The following is a 17307-nucleotide window of genomic DNA, read 5'->3' on the forward strand; positions in this document are numbered from 1 at the left end:
ACATTTTATCCTGCACTTTTCCTGAATAAAGTGGTCCAAAGAAACGAGTAACTGAACATACCACTTTAAAGACCAAGACATTATTTCATTTAATGAAAATATTTCTAATTTGTAATTACCTTCCTAAAATGACATCAAATTTTCATTGTACAAATTATACTTTATCATATCAGAAAATACAATGGCTAGTAACAGCAATAGCTCAATAAAAGTTTGGTGAATGGGGAAAAACCAAGAGAAGAAATAAATTTTAAATCATATTAAGTGTCATATCCAGAGGTCAGTAAAATTAACATTTTGGCATTCATGCTTCCAGACTTTTCCTCATGTAAAAATACATGAGGAATATGAGGAATATAAACCAAAAAAAAAAAAAATCTGTTTTCCTCTCTCCCACTTGATATATTGTAAAAGGTATTTAACGCACTAAGTAAAATTTTGCACCTTTACTTTTCATGCCGGTGTAGTATTCCACTGTTCAGTTGTTCAGTTTGAGCAGTCTCCTATGGTACAATATGTTAGCCTAATACTATTACTAATATGGCAATAAACATTTATCCTCACGTATCTTTGAACCGTTTTCTAACTGCTTCTTAAGCATCACCATCCACACAGATTTGCTAGATGAAAATATATAAATATCGAGATTTTTGATATACAGTTCCAAATTGTCTTCAGCAATGGTGGTGCCAATTAACACTCGCCAGCAGTGGGGAGCCTAGTGGGCTGCCGTCTATGGGGTCACACAGAGTCGGACACGACTGAAGTGACTTAGCAGCAGCAGCAGCAGTCCAACAGTATATGAGAATATCCACTTTTCTTTCCTTTCACTAACACTGAACACTATCATTGTTTCTAATCTCTGCTAATATGATTGATATCATATAACAATTTTCATTTATTTAATTACTTCTGATGTTAAATATTTTACAATTTGTTTACTGATTTTTATATTAGTATTGACTGCATATGTTCCTTGATCAGCTTTCTTGGGAGAGTTAATACTCCATACTTCTTTGAAAGGTTCTTTTCTATATTAAAGGTAACAATGCTTTGCCACACATTGGTCATAGGTATTAACTTTTATTATGGCTTTATGTCTTTGATTTTAAAAGTGTTGTTTTGTAATATGGCTTTTAATTTTATATAGAAAATCAAGTAATATTATTCCTTTATGTAACCTGCTTTCGATACCCTTCTTAGGCAGCCTTGTCCCACAAAAAAGATTATATAGTTGCTAACACTTTCTTTTCATACTTTTATTTTTTACAATAAAAGCCTTAGTTCATATGAAATTCGTCTTGGGCTTAACATGTGAAGAAGTGACCTATATCACAGCACCTATTATTGAACAGTTTACAGCCCTGATTTAAGATGTCACCTCTACATGTGCATTACTGAACTTCCAGAATGTTCTGGGGCATGGATCTGCTTGTCTGGCAAGGCACTAACATCTTGATGCTTTGATGCCGAAAGTATACTTTAATATTTACTAGGATGAAGCCATTCTTATTACTCTTCTTTTTGAGTTTTTCTAGATGATTCTTAGATATTTAACTCTTTCTAGGTAAATTTTAGAATCACTTTGTTAAATTTACCCTTTATGCCTATACCTATGCTTTCAATCCTATCAATGCTTCATTAAATTAGAAAAAGTCAAAATTCTCCTTATCTAAGGAAGTATAGAATGTCTCAGTATTTATATTCAATTTGACTAAAAATCTCAACTCTAGGACTTCAAATGATGACTATAAAAATATCTGCAATTACACTAAAACCTGCAGAAGCCTCCTGCGTGTGGCTCTAAAATAGTTTGCTTTAGATGTCTCCAAGTATCCAGCTCAACTTAAATGATTAAACTGCTATAAAAATTAACCTGCCCTAAGATTTAAAATAAAAGGTTATATTCATCTTACACATAAAATATTCCAAAGCATTGGCGGGAAGATGAAATGAGATAGTATCGTGAAAGCTCTTTAATAAGTACCTGGAGCATAAGAACATTCAATAAATGTGAGCTATAGTAATAATTATTTGGGAATTTCAAACTGAGACTTTCCCTGGACTGACTGATAAGCTGACTGGGTTCTGACTAGAGGAAGTGCTGCTACATGACAGAAATGTGTATGCTGTTTTTCATTCCTCCCAGCAGTATCAATAAACCAATAAAATCTTTCCATAAATCTCTACCTTTCATGTTTCCTTAATTGATAAACAAAAAGAAAAGTCCAAGCCCTCTCCTATTAGCACAAAAATACAGAGCTTCTTTCTGGACAGATCACCATACTCAGTAAATGCAGGAGAAAAACAGAAGACACATAGGGTAGTCCTGCTTATGAGAAATAGCTGCTTAAAAATACTGACAAATAATAAAATCTGATTTTTAGGGTACATTACTGACTTCATTCTACTATTTGATAAAATACTAGCTGCCAAAGTTTCTAAGGGATAACAATATCACTGTAGGGATGAGGGCAAGAAATAAGGTGTATTCAGAAGAATGTTTTTAATAATAAGACAAAATTATTATTTTTGAATAACCGGCATCTAATGAATAAACTCAGCTAGGGCTTATATTGCATTTGAAATACACAACACTCATCAAAAAATAAGAGCATATTAAATGTAATACTCTAAACAGCCTACTGGGTCCAGAAGACAAAAGATATACCCATATTATTCTAATTAGAATATATTTGAAAACAGAAGCTAGGGGAAAGTATTTAACTTTTAATGTAGCTGTACTAAGATATATGATTAAAATATTCAATATTTAGGCTCTGTTAAAATCCTGTGCTACCTCTTTCATTTTATTCCATCAAAATAATACAAGCACGTAGTTTTTAAAGTCTGTAAGAAAAAAGCAGCAGTTCACTGCTCCAACCCTCCCATCTCAGTTTCCAACAGATCAGAGATAATTACTGTCAACTCTTTTGGCTGTTTCTTTAGATATGTCAGTTCTTTTCATATTTTAATTTTATAAAATATGTCTACTGACATAAGATATCTCTCGCAACTCCCTCACCACACACAGGCTTTTCTCAATATAGCCATGGGAAAATACTGATTTTTGGTTATATCAATATTCATTCAGAGTTTACATTATTAACATGATAATGTAAACGCTGTTCACAGCTGAAACACATAGTACTCTAAGACTACATTTCATCTCTCATCCAAATTCTTGGGTTTTTTTTTTAACCCCCCAGTTAATGGCCGCTTCTCTAGACCACTTTTAACACGAAAAATAAGCTTAAAGCACAGGTGGAAGGCCAGGTATGAGTAAAGTGAATCTGAAAGAATTATTAAATAATGGCATTAACAACCAATGTACCCTGACTTAAAAGAACAGTTCCACACGTCATAATATCTGAGTTTTCAGGCTATGAAAGAAAAGGAATATACTGATGTAAGAAAAGAGCACAATGCCGGAAAGATCATCCAAGTTCACTGACAGAAGACTGAAGTAGGCGGTTCCTACAGCGCCAGGAGATTCTGTTATTCATTTTTTTGATTTGAAAGGAAAAAAGATGCAAGAAAGAAAAAGTGTTTGAAGTCTCCAATTTTTAGTCTGCTCACTGAAAAGAAACACATCTAAACCTATTTTCCCAAGTTGTGTGTCAAAATCTCAGGCTTACAAATCCACAGTGGAATGAATAATTCCCACCTAAACTGGATGGTATATATAAATCTACTGACTTTCATGTTTTGACTTCTAAAGCAAGACATTTGTATATCTTTTTAGGGGGACAGTTTCCAAATTTATAAACTCTGCTTTTCTTAGAAATATCACAGCCAGCTCACACCCTGGAAATGCACATGGTTCTTCTTCCCAGAGTTCTGACTACAAATGACTGTTTCCAACTGAAAATTTTTTCAAAGTACACAGGCCCTAATTCTGAATGATGGAAACATTCTGGAGACTAATTTTTCTTTTGGACATGCATTTTACAGCAATTTAAAAGTTTCTGAGAAAATATATTTTTTCATTAAAAAAAAAAAAAACAGTGCAAATGACTAATATTATAGCCATAAAGAGCATTTAAAACTATCGGGAAAAATTCTTCCCACCACCAAAATATCTATTTCTTCCCGAGAAGAGTTATCCCCAAATATAAAGAGAATGCACAAAGCACCAGGCAACAATAAGATCAACAGCTTTTTTATATACTTGAACACATATTTAGTTTATGTTAACTCAAAGACTTATTTTTCTTACAGCAAGCAAAATCTATATAAAAATTTGAAAATACATTTCATTCAGCCTTATGTATCAAAAAAATAGCACTAGGTAAATGAAAAGTAATTTAAATTTCAACATAATGAAGTAGGAGGGTGGATCAGGAAAAATGCTCCAGGTTGCTAACATTCAGTAACACTAATGCTATTAACATTTGACAGAAAATAAAACTGCATAAATAAAATGTGGGCATTGCAAATCTCTATTAGTAAACAAACAAACAATGGATAAAACTAAACAAGATAATAAAGTTTTTAATATTATAAAACTCCTGAGACAGGAGACAATACTCACAAGAGAAGGCGGTCCACTCTTGGTCCATCCTGCCTCTGAAGGCTAACCTGAGGACAGTACACTCTCATCGTTGCAACTCCTGCTTCTGCGCTGGGGTTATTACTCCCCTCTTATAACTTTCAGGTAGTAGTGATGATTTGTAAACTATTTATAGATACTAACTAAATTAAGTTCTATGCTGAGACTGACATAGGACTGACTCATGTTTCTTAGAATATGTTTTTTCATCAGTCAGCCAAGGAAGCCAAATTAATAGTATGAGTAGGAATCAGAAATTGGTATTAACAAATGACACACAAAATATGAATAGAAAACTATACTATCATCATCTTACTATAGCAAAAGTATTGGACTAATACGATTTAACATCTAAGGTAAACATTCATTCTGTCAACTCAATTTAACCCTCATGAAAAATTTTAACATTAAACTTATAAAATAGTTTAAAAGGTCAAAGTGTTACAAAGTTTATAATAAAACACTAATCCAACACTCGCGGAAAGCTAACCAAACTGATGGCATGGATCACAGCCTCGTCTAACTCAATGAAACTATGAGCCATGCTCATGTCCTTTTCATCACAGGGGACTGGAATGTAAAAGTAGGAAGTTGAGATACCTGGAGTAACAGGCAAGTTCGGCCTAGGAGTACCAAATGAAACAGGGCAAAGGTAACAGAGTTTTCTCAAGAGAATGCACTAGTCATAGCAAATACCCTCTTCCAACAACACAAAAGATGACTCTACACATGGACATCACCAGATCAATACTGAAATCAGACTGATTATACTCTTTGCAGCCGAAGATAGAGAAGCTCTATACAGTCAGCAAAAACAAGAACGGGAGCTGACTGCGGCTCAGATAATAAGCTCCTTATTGCCAAAATCAGATTTAAGAAAGTAGGGAAAACCACTAGACCATTCAGGTATGACCGAAATCAAATCCCTTATGATTATACAGCGGAAGAGACACATATTCAAGGGATTAGATTTAACAGAGTGCCTGAAGAACCAAGGACGGAGGTACGAGACATTGTACATGAGGCAAGGATCAAGACCATCCCCAAGATCCCCAAGAAAAAGAAATGCAAAAAAGGCAAAATGGGGGTCTGGGGAGGCCTTACAAATGGCTGGGAAAAGAAGAGAAGCAAAAGGTAAAGGAGAAAATGAACGATATACCCATCTGAATGCAGAGTTCGAAAGAACAGCAAGGAGAGATAAGAAAGCCCTCCTCAGCGATCAATGCAAAGAAATGGAAGGAAGCAACAGAATGGGAAAAACTAGAGATCTCTTCAAGAAAATTAGAGATACTAAGGGAACATTTCATGAAAGGATGGGTACAATAAAGGACAGAAATGGTATGGACTTAACAGAAGCAGAAGATATGAAGAAGAGGTGGTAAGAATACACAGAAGAACTATACAAAAAAGATATTCATGATCCAGATAACCATGATGGTGTGATCACTCACCTAGAGCTAGACATCCTGGAATGAGAAGTCAAGTGGGCCTTAGGAAGCATGACTACAAACAAAGCTAGTGGAGATGATGGAATTCCCGTTGAGCTATTTCAAATCCTAAAAGATGATGCTGTGAAAGTGCTGCACTCAATATGCCAGCAAATTTGGAAAACTCAACAGTGGCCACAGGACTGGAAAAGGTCAATTTTCATTCCAATCCCAAAGAGAGGCAATGCCAAAGAATGCTCAAACTACTGCACAATTGCACTCATCTCATACACTGGCAAAGTAATGCTCAAAATTCTCCAAGCCAGGCTTCAACAGTACATGAACCATGAACTTCCAGATGTTCAAGTTGGATTTAGAAGAGGCAGAGGAACCAGGGATCAAATTGCCAACATCTGTTGGATCACAGAAAAAGGAAGCAAGTTCCAGAAAAACAGCTACTTTTGCTTTCTTGACTACACCAAACCCTTTGACTGTATGGATCACAACAAACTGTGGAAAATTCTTCAAGAGATGGGAATACCAGACCACCTGACCTGCCTCCTGAGAAATCTGTATGCAAGTCAAGAAGCAATGGTTAGAACCAGACATGGAACAACAGACTGGTTCCAAATTGGGAAAGGAGTACATTAAGGCTGTATTTTGTCACCCTGATTATTCAACTTCTATGCAGAGTACATCATGCAAAATGTCAGAATGGATGAAGCACAAGCTGGAATCAAGATTCTCAGGAGAAATATCAATAAACTCAGATATACAGATGACACCACCCTATGGTAGAAAGCAAAGAGGAATTAAAGAACTTCTTGATGAAAGTGAAAGAGGAGAGTGAAAAAGCTGGCTTAAAACTCCACATTCAAAAAGGAAGATCATGGCATCCAGTCCCATCACTTCATGGCAAATAGATGGGGAAACAGTAGAAACAGTGACAGACTTTATTTTGGGGGGGGCTCCAAATCACTGCAGATGGTGACTGCAGCCATGAAATTAAAAGATGCTTGCTCCTTGGAAGAAAAGCTATGACCAAACTAGAAAGCATATTAAAAAGGAGAAACATTACTTTGTCAACAACAGTCCATCTAGTCAAAGCTATGGTTTTTCCTGTGGTCATGTATGGATGTGAGAGTTGGACCATAAAGAAAGCTGAGCATCGAAGAATTGATGCTTTTGAACTGTGGTGCTGGAGAAGACTCTTAAGAGTCCCTTGGATAGCAGAGATCCAACCAGTCCATCTTAAAGGAAATCAGTCCTTAATATTCACTGGAAGGACTGATGCTGAAGCTGAAGCTCTAATACTTTGGCCATCTGATGCAAAGAGTTGATTCATTGGATAAGATCCTGATGCTGGGAAAGATTGAAGGCAGGAGGAAAAGGGGATGACAGAGGATCAGATGGTTGGATGGCATCACCAACTTGACAGATCCGAGTCTGAGCAAGCTCTGGGAGATGGACAGGGAAGCCTGGCATGCTGCAGTCCATGGGGTTGCAGAGTCAGACATGACTGAGCAACTGAACTGAATCCAACACACTAATCCTCTTCTCAACTCTTCATCACTTCTGATTTCTCTCCCCAGAAACAACTACATTTAACACATTTGATATTTATGTTTCTAACGAATATATTTGTTTGGAACTAATACTTCTTAGTCTTTCAGATTTAGAAGTTATCTCCTGACTTAGTACTACATAAATGATTTAATTCCCAGACTCTCTAACCCTCCTAAAAATCTCACCTTCCTTATTCTGCCAATAAAGTCATGACGGCACTTTGGATACATCAGCAGCCACTTAACTGACTCATGCTGACCGTATTTACTTTCCAGAACAACTCCTTTCTTAACAGTGGTGTTAAAAATGGCTATTTTCAGAATTTGATTCTTTTTTCCATACCTACCCCAAACTCTCCATCAGAACTCTAGACCCTCTCAACGGGGTCAAATATTATCAGGTGATCTATTTTTGTTTGTTTGCTTACTCTTTTTCTTTCCCCCAGAAAATTTTGGCCCATCTCACAAAGCTACCGGGGTAGAGATAACTAATGGCACAGTGACCCTGTGGCCCACAAAGTCTAGGTCCTTCACTGTCTGGCCCTTTTCAGAAGAAGTCAGCACCCCTGACCATGACCAGGCCACTGAATTTCAGGAAAAGTTCCTTATATTATTTGTTTGCAGGTTCCATTTCCTCACATTTTTGTTCTTTCTTCTCCTAAAATTCCTATTATTTGGATGGGGTGCTACCTAATCTGATCTTTATTTTTTTCCCCTCATGTACTATCTCATACACTATATACTCATACACTATCTCTTTTACTGCTATTTTCAGGACAACTGCCTCAATCTTATTTCTCAAACCTCCTATTATTAAAATTAACGCTGTTTCGAAAAAATTTTCCAAGTACATTTCCTTACACTCATTCTTTTTAAAATATATATATGTGTATATCTATATTGCATATAGATACAAGTATCTATATACATATTTGTATATAGATACACACACATATTTTTCTTCCTGTATAAGGTCTTGGTTTCAGTATATGGAATCTTTAAGCTCTGCCATGTGGGATCCAGTTCCCTGACCAGGGATCAAACCCACTTCCCACTTCCTGCCACATTAGGAGAGCAATATCTCTGGAATATCAGGGAAGTCTAAAATAGCTACAAATGTTTGCTTTATGGATGAAATATGTTCTTAGTTCTCTGAAGCTATGACAGTATATTTTTAGGTTTTCTTCTGTTCCCTGTTATTATATCTATTTCCTCCAGTATCAATTTTTTTGTTTGTTTTGATCTGTCTTCATGTTGTAGAAGTTGTCCTTAAAGACATGAAGATCCCTGGCTGTCCACTCACATTTATAAGCAGTACTAAAGCTGATTCAGAAGGCCTTAAAAAAATGAGCTTCACGGGGAAAGACCCTGGATGTCAACATCTTTGGTTTTTCTCTTGGCTGAGCAAGTTTCTGGAGGAGGACTCTTCTGAGGACTCTTCTTCCTCACCTGAGTTCTACAGGTCTGGCTGCCAATGACGGCAACGGAGCAAGGGCGGCTTTCACTCATCCCCCCTCCAGTACGGCCTCTCACCCACATCTCCTCTTCTCTGTCGTGCATCAAGTTTAGCTTTTGCTGGTCTACTAAGTTAGTGACCACCTATATTGGTTTCTATGGTTACCATAATAAAGGCCACACACCAGGTGGCTTAAAACAACAGAAATTCACTCCCCCAGTATGAGGTTAAAGTCTGCGATCAAGGTGTCAGCAGGGCCGGTTCCCTCTAAGGGCCCCAGGGGAAGAGTCTTGTCCATGCCTTCCTCTTCCTTCTCAGAAGCCCGGTAATTCTTGGCATTCCTTGCCTTGCAGAAGGATCACTGTAGTCTCTGTCTCCGTCTTTACATGGTGCCCTCTGTGTCTTCACATGATTATCTTGTTTCTGTAACTTTCTCATCTTTTTATAAGGACACCAGTCACTGTGGACAAAGGGGGTCCATCTCACTCGAGTATGACCTCATTGTAACTAACAACTCTATTTCCAAAAAGTTACATTTTGAGGTAGTGGATTTCTTGGGAGACACTATTCAATTTGTAACATCACTCATCAACAAAACTGCAGAAACCAGAAAGCAGATGGCCATTCCTTGTCTTTACATTGTACAACTGATGTCCCTAAAATGCAACTGAAGCTCCTCAATGTCCAATGGACTGTCCCAAACAAAAGCAGATTCTTCAGAAATCAGATTCAGATTCCTACTTCACTCCCTCTTCAAGGCACAGCTCAGAGAACATTTCGTCAGGAATACCTCCCACTGGCTCTTAGAGCACAGACGGAAGAGCCCAGGCAGCATGAAAATAGTGTGTATTATCTTACTTAACGGTCCCAACAACCTTATGAACTCCTATTTTCTGCCTGTTATGTCCCAACACCTACATGTAAATGAATTCAGTACCATAGCTTTTTATTAAAAACTTTACTCAGGTCCCTACTCTCAAATAGCCAACAATGTTTACTGTAGAGATTAAGACTCATACGTAAAATAACAAACAATAAAACATAAAAAGGGTGTGGTTAAATTGTAGGAGTTCAGAAAAGAAAATCATTAAAATACCTGGAGAAGAGTCTACAGAAAAATGGTAAGATAGAAAGAATAAGAAGGGCAGGACAGAAGAGGTAAAATGCTACTCAGGGAAGCGCAGAGGGAAAAACAGAGTATGGTGTAGAAACAGTCATACAGAGGAAAGAGACACATGGAGGGGCTCTCCAGGCCAAAGAACTGAACTGGGTGTCAGGAGAGCTGGCCACCAGGAATGTAGGCAGCCGAGTGACAGGAGTGCCTGGACTCTTATTCAAGTCAGCAGATTGGACCAGTCATACTATCTTTCCCCACTCCAGAATTCTAATGGAATCAAAAGTGTGCATAAACAAACCCATTACAAAGTAGGAAATTACACTGAGTGGTCTTTCGTGGACCCAATTTATCATCAAATTTTCGGAAGACAGAAAGGGTAGGGAGGAGTTACATGTCTAGAATTCTTTCCCAGTTTCTACAGACTAGTACATCGAACTACCTAGTCAACATCACTACTTGAAGTGTAGCATTTTCAAAATTCATCTGATCTCTCCCCCAAAAATCTACTCAGTCTCGCCTGTTTCAGTTCATACTAATCTCATCCTTCCCACTGCTGCTGCTGCTGCTAAGTCGCTTCAGTCGTGTCCGACTCTGTGCGACCCTATAGACGGCAGCCCACTAGGCTCCTCCGTCCCTGGGATTCTCCAGGCAAGAACACTGGAGTGGGGTGCCATTTCCTTCTCCGAGGGATCTTCCTGACTCAGGGATAGAACACTGTTCCCTCGCATCGCAGGCAGACTGTTTACCATCTGAGCCACCAGGGAATCCCATAATTAACAGAATTAGAGCAGCCAGACTAATTCTGTTAAAATTTTAAGCCAGATCATTCCCATCAAAATCATCCAATGGGTACTTCATTTCTCTCAGAATAGAAGATAAACTCTTTATAATTGCCTTTAAGGTCCTGCATGATACACTCTCCTTTTTTGCTCCTGTTCTCTCAGCTAAAACCTCAACATCTCCTTGTTCCTCCCTACACAGGCGAACACAGTCCTGTGTTAAGGCTTTGCAGAACCATTCTCTCTGCTGCAATGCACTTACCCAGACATCTACTCCGCTAACTCCTTCTGTTCATTTCTAGAAGATGTACTCCAACCAACCTCTTTAAAGTTATAACCACTTCCCCTGCCTTCCTGCAACATATATTCCCTTTATTCAGCTCTACTTCTCCCCACAGCACTGACCACCTTCTATTACACCATGCCACATTCCCTCTATTCTCTGATTAGGGTGAGGCTTTTTGTCCACCGCTCCTCACCTTCATGTACTGTAAGCACTTAGAACAAAACACTTGGCCTTTAACACAACTGGACTGAAGAGTGGAGGCATCCAGAGTCCAGAACACACAAGGAGGATGGCTGAAGCAGACATGAGAAGAAGCTGGGGAAGACCTAACTTGAGATGAGCAGATAAGAGAGAATGGGAGTGTGAAACACAACCATACTCAAGCTGACGAGAAACACACACATTATCTGAAGAAAATGCACCAGTCATCCCTCTGCTCCCTAATCATTAAAAATAACTTTATGTTTCTTTTCACTTCTGCTAGTATGGCTACTAGCAAAGTTTTAATTGAACATGTAGCTTCTATTTCTACTGGACAGTTCTGGTCTAGAATGCACAGTTAAAAATATCACCAAGAAGGGACTTCCCTGGTGGTCCAGTGATTAAGAATCCTCCTGCCAATGCAAGGGACAAAGGTTCAACCCCTGGTCAGGGAACTAAGATCTCATATGCCTAAGAGCAACTAAGCCTGTGCAACACAAATTACAGAGCCCATGCACTCCTAAACCTGTACACCACAGCTAAGATCTGATGTAGCCATAAATAAATAAATATCTTTAAAAATATCACTAAGAATACAGAACAAAGAAACAGAGGCAGGAAATGAGAAAACACAAGCATCATAAGGAAATAACTCAGGAGGCCCAGCATTTGATCAGTAGGAGTTCCCCAAAAAGAGAACAGAAGAAACAGAAGGAAATGGTTTAAGAAATTAAAATTTCTTAAAAATTAGGAGCTGTGGCTGTCTTCCCAAACAGAAACAGTCCACTAAGTATTGAGCTTAATAAATAGGGGAGGACCCCAAAACCTAATCTAATCACATCTTGGTGAAAACTCAGACTACTGTGGTTACTAAGAAGGTTAAATGGATTCCAGGAAGGGGGGAAAAAGATCACCTACAACATAAAGACAAAAATTTAATAACAGTAACAGAAAGACTGCAAATGTATAAACCTTGAAAATAATAAAAAAGATGATGTGTCTGCCAAAGCTAGGTTGCAGAACGGAAGAAAGGGGGCAGCGGGATGTGCAGAACTGCTGCACTCCTCTTACAGAGTTAGGAGTTAAGACATATTGTCTAAGGCTGTCGTTGTCTAGTCATTCAGTTGTATGTGACTCTCTGCGATCCGCCAGGCTCCTCTGTCCATTAAATTCTCCAGGCAAGAATACTGGAGTCAGCTGACATTTCTTTCTCCAGGGATCGAACCTGTGTCTTCTGCACTGTCAGGCAAATTCTTTACTGCTGAGCTATCAGCAAAGCCCAAGAGGAACTAAAAATAATAACTACTCATAATTGGCAGGGGAAGTAAACAAATCTTCATTTCTCATAGCAAAGATTCAATAGCTACTCTCTGTAATGTGACTAATCAAAAAATAGAAATATAAACAAATTATTATGGAAGAACTCATCAAAAGAACTTAAGGTAGAAATGGTTAAAAATGTTTAAATCTGGTGATTAATATGAGGGAAGGCACAACTGTGCAGCAGATTACCCTCCCTAACTTGAGACCCTCCTGTACTGTTTGAGCAAAAAAAGTTTAATAAAAAAAATTAATCTGGCAGTAATAAAGTAGGAATAGCTGAAAGGGATCTAGGTTAAAGACAGAAAAACTAGAAAGTCAAATCTATAGTAGTATATAAGAGAATAAACACTGGAGAAACCTACTACCAATGAGAATATTAGAACAGTAAACCCAACAGGCTTTTAGAGAAAGAAAGGACGAACTGTACTTGAACAGATACCATGAACGAAGATAATTACAGACTTTCCACGCAGCAATTCTGGGAGAAATATGAGACAGAAGGAATGTACATTACAAATGAGGCATCAGTGGGATACCCACCCAGGTGGATGAGCTCTACAACAGGAATTCTCACTGAGCATCCATTGTTGGAATTAAGGGGGTCTGTGATCCTCTGGACCATGTAAGGGCAGACGTGTGCACAATCACACACACATATCTGAAGGGTGTGTCTGTGGGGGGGACAGGATAGAAGGAGGCAGTAGTTCACCACTTCCGTCCAGCTCTCAAAAAGGACCCATGACACTACTCCATTTCACTGGAAATATGGGTCTAGATCTCTACTGGATAATTAGGAGCTGTAGATTTTGAAGCCGCCAGCATAAAACTACAAGACCCAACCAAACCATCAATTTGAAAGAAAAACCATCAGAAAGAAAAACCATCAGAAAGAAAAAACAAAACCTTACGTAAGAAAACAAAGAGGTACAAAAAGGAGAGAAAAGGAGAAGGGTTAGCAAAAAGAGATTCTAAAGTATCAAAAGGAAGAAAGAGAAGTGGTACTCTTAAGAGAAGACTAGTCTAAGTAAATGATGGAAGCAGCATGTCCAGTACATCTGTGGAGACACAGGCAGATTTCATAAGAATAAAAAGGAAGTGGGTGGAGAATGAAGAAAAGGAATGAAGATGAAATAAATACTGGAGAGAGAAGGAAATTGGTTGGTGTCATGTGGAAGGAGAAAGCAGTCTATGCGTGACTGTGGACAAAAAACATAAAATTTATATGAACTTTTCAGAAGTTTGGATTTCATGCTTCAAAATGACTGAGTTCAAGTCTTCAACTAAACAAGTAATGTAAACATCTTCAATTTTCAAACTCTAAAGTATCTACTCATATACAAAGAGAAAAACTTCAAGTTCAGATGAACACTTTGAAAAGAGAAAAAATATACGAGGCATGGTGTTCCAGTAACAATTTCTAAAAATTCACTTAAAATACTCATTTCCAACTAAAACTGTGTGCTGCAAGTTCTTGACAGCCCTGTGCAAAGCAGATGTCCCACCTGTGACCCTGAACGAGTCAGCAGTACTAGCAGATGGCTTCTGTCTCTATCCTCTACTGTCCTGGCCTCCAGCAACTGTGTCTGGGACTGCTTGCTTGCCAACTTTGTATCACCCAAAGATTATGTACTATGTTCAGGGTTTTCTCCTGGTTCTTCCTAGCCTTTGCAGTTCTTCCCAGCCTTTGTAGAAGAATCTAACAAAGGCTAACAAAGGCTAGGAAGAATCTACTACTCCTAATACTTGGGATGTTAGTTTCCTGGCCAGGGATCAAACATGTGCCCCCTGCAGTGCAAAGACAGAGTCTTAACCACTGGACCACTAGGGAAGTCCCCTATGATCATTTTTTATTAACTACTTTTCTTTTCGTGTGTGTGAGAGACAGATCATTACAATTTCTGTTAGACTTATCCTAGTATGTTTAAAACTTTCAACATAGAACTGAAATGATTATGTCCTTTCAATTTTATTTCTACAGAAACTCATTTTATTCATATCTGTCACAGCATCACTCTAAAGGGCAGACAGAGTTTCACCACATGTGGAGGCTATTTTCTGGAACTATCTGAAGATACAGACGGTCCAAAACAAAACTCATTTTGGGAGATCCTGGAGGGCATTCTTCAAGGACTAAGTAGTTACACAGCAAAGTAACCAACAAAGAACCACAGCAAGAGATCCCCTGACCATCCGTCAGGGAAACATGGCACATATATTAAGATAAGATAAAGAATATAAAGAATGTCTCAAATGTGAGGTCCAAATCAAAGACAACAATAAAATACACTGGCCTGCCATGGAGCAAATGCCTTTCAACTGGAAAATTCCATCTACATGATGGCTATCAATTTCCAGAACAAAACAGGGGTAATCTACTAGTAACCAAAAGCAACATCAACATCTCCAAAAAAAGTTTTCCTTTGTTTAAGCAGGACACCTGGTTTGACTAGCTCAATTTTAGTTACTGATTGTACCTGAACTTTATAAAACTGTTTTGTTATAAAGTAGCTTATAATGAGAGACTATTTTGCTAATTCAAAAAAAAAAATCCCTAGATGAAGCTGTATTATAATTTCAAATGTATTTCTACACTGCACTGAAAATAATGAAGATAATATTATTGATTTCATTAAACCAGCAGTTTAATCAAAATCAGAATGACTATACACTTCATTACTAAGTCCTGTCTAATGTCCAATGCCTTATACAGTCAACACTATTTCAAGCTTCCAAATTAGTCACTTGACAGCCGTAATGATCACAGATTAATTTATAACAGCTATAAAAATGTCTTTAAGTCTTAACAGTACACATTTCATGATGAGACACAATCTACTTTCAATATCAGACGTTTACAGACTGGTCTTCTGCAGTAGACAGGGGCAAGTAATAACCTGAGAATTTACCTTCTTTGAATTTCCAATTCTTCTTGTGATGGGCCATTCTGAACTTGGGCAGGTAGTTGTGAATTTTGTCTAGGCAATGTTGGCCCTAAAAAGGGAGGGAAACATTACAAATGAACATTATCTTTATATTGTGCTGGATAGAGGAGGTAAAATCATGAGAATAACATAAAACCATCACATAATTACAAATGTATCTTCTTTTTGTTTAGCAAAATAAAATATAAGCTTCATATAACACACAGCAAATGAAAGACTGCAACAAAATACTGTCATTATTTCCAGAAGGCTTACTTGAAACAAATGGAAAACATCAACAATAAAGGAAAAATAAACATTTATATATGAAGAGCTTGAGTAAAACAAGTGTTCAATGAGCATCTGAATAGGCACCTAAGCTTGACATTTTCTAAGACAATGAGACATTCTCTTGGGGGTACTTATTCATGAAGTGGAGAGGGAGAACTTAAATGAAAAATCAGAATTCAAAAACTCACCTAAATAGAACACTGGAAATGAAAAACAGGAGAGAGAAAGCATGAGAACCTTATTACTAGACTGATGCACGCTAATGCATTTATCAAACTTGCCCACTTTAAGTTGCCATTCTTATTTAACGGCCTGGCATTTCCAGCACTGGTGAAAACAAACATTTGCTAAACTTTCACATATAATTAATCTACTTATCTGAACTTTTAATGTAACAGAGATAACTGCAATAATTTTTCACTTGGGGTAAAACAGAACAAAAAACCTGCATTCAAACCAACACGATTCTGTCATGAGAAACTAATGACCATTCATTCCCATGTCATATAAAATGCAGACCCATTTTTAGCATCTCATAAAGAAGGCCACTAAACAATGGGACATTTTAATGTCACTGGATATAAAAACTGTCACAAAATGAGATAAATAAAATACTGGACCTAATATACAATGCTTATAGTTATAATAGAACAATCTTGAATTTAATCCAGTAAAGAAGAGAATAAAGAAATAGTAGTTATCTTTCACTCTTGGAGAGAAATATATGCATAATGATAATGCTATACATATTTGTGAATTCTAGTGTGCTAGCAAAGGGCCCTGGCAGATATTTTGAAAGTGTTTTTATAGACCACTAGTATAAAAGACAGTTAATAAATTCTTGTAAATCTGAGTTAACAGCCCCAAGTATCTATTTTATACTAGTGGAGATTTCACAAAGAGAACGATAAGGTTCATTAGAATGTAATACAGTACTTGTTATATCCCAAGTGTAAAAAAATAATTTGATCTGAACTTACCTACTAATTTTTCCCTCATCTCTTTACATGTTTTTAATCATTTAATTTGTCCTCTGAAGACAAATTAGATGACAACTGCAATGATACTTCACTAGATTTCCTAAAAGTCTCTGCTATTTTAAGAGCCACATAAAGGAAATATAAAAATATATTAATTCCATGTCATCAGTAACAGCAACAACAAAAAATCAAAAAGCTTCTAAAATTAAAAATGCATTTAAATGTTTGCATAAATGAAGATATATAGTGTCTAGTAAACAGAGTGGAATTCTCTCCTTTCTGATATCAAGATAATGATACAAAAATAGACTGCCACATTAAGCCACACGCTAATGTTCAGTGTACATTACTTGTCTCTTCTGGCTGGAGGAAGGGGACAAACAAGGTGGGTGGATACTTTTGAAAATAT

At 37.3% G+C, this 17307-nt stretch overlaps 1 protein-coding gene across 10 annotated transcripts in view; it reads right to left on the bottom strand.

The window, feature by feature from the left end:
* Positions 1-17307, bottom strand: part of ENAH (enabled homolog (Drosophila)) — a 161761-nt gene that overhangs the window by 31583 nt on the left and 112871 nt on the right. For 6 of the 10 annotated variants that reach the window (XM_018060212.1, XM_018060215.1, XM_018060214.1 and 3 more), the window contains one exon: positions 15613-15697. In XM_018060212.1, coding sequence (XP_017915701.1) covers positions 15613-15697 — 85 coding nt within the window. Of the gene's footprint in view, positions 1-15612; positions 15698-16106; positions 16119-17307 lie in introns of all 10 variants that reach the window. The other 4 variants (XM_018060211.1, XM_018060213.1, XM_018060217.1 and 1 more) reach the window with 1 other exon arrangement.

This window comes from Capra hircus, chromosome 16, assembly GCF_001704415.2.
Source record: "Capra hircus breed San Clemente chromosome 16, ASM170441v1, whole genome shotgun sequence".
Lineage (NCBI taxonomy): Eukaryota > Metazoa > Chordata > Mammalia > Artiodactyla > Bovidae > Capra > Capra hircus.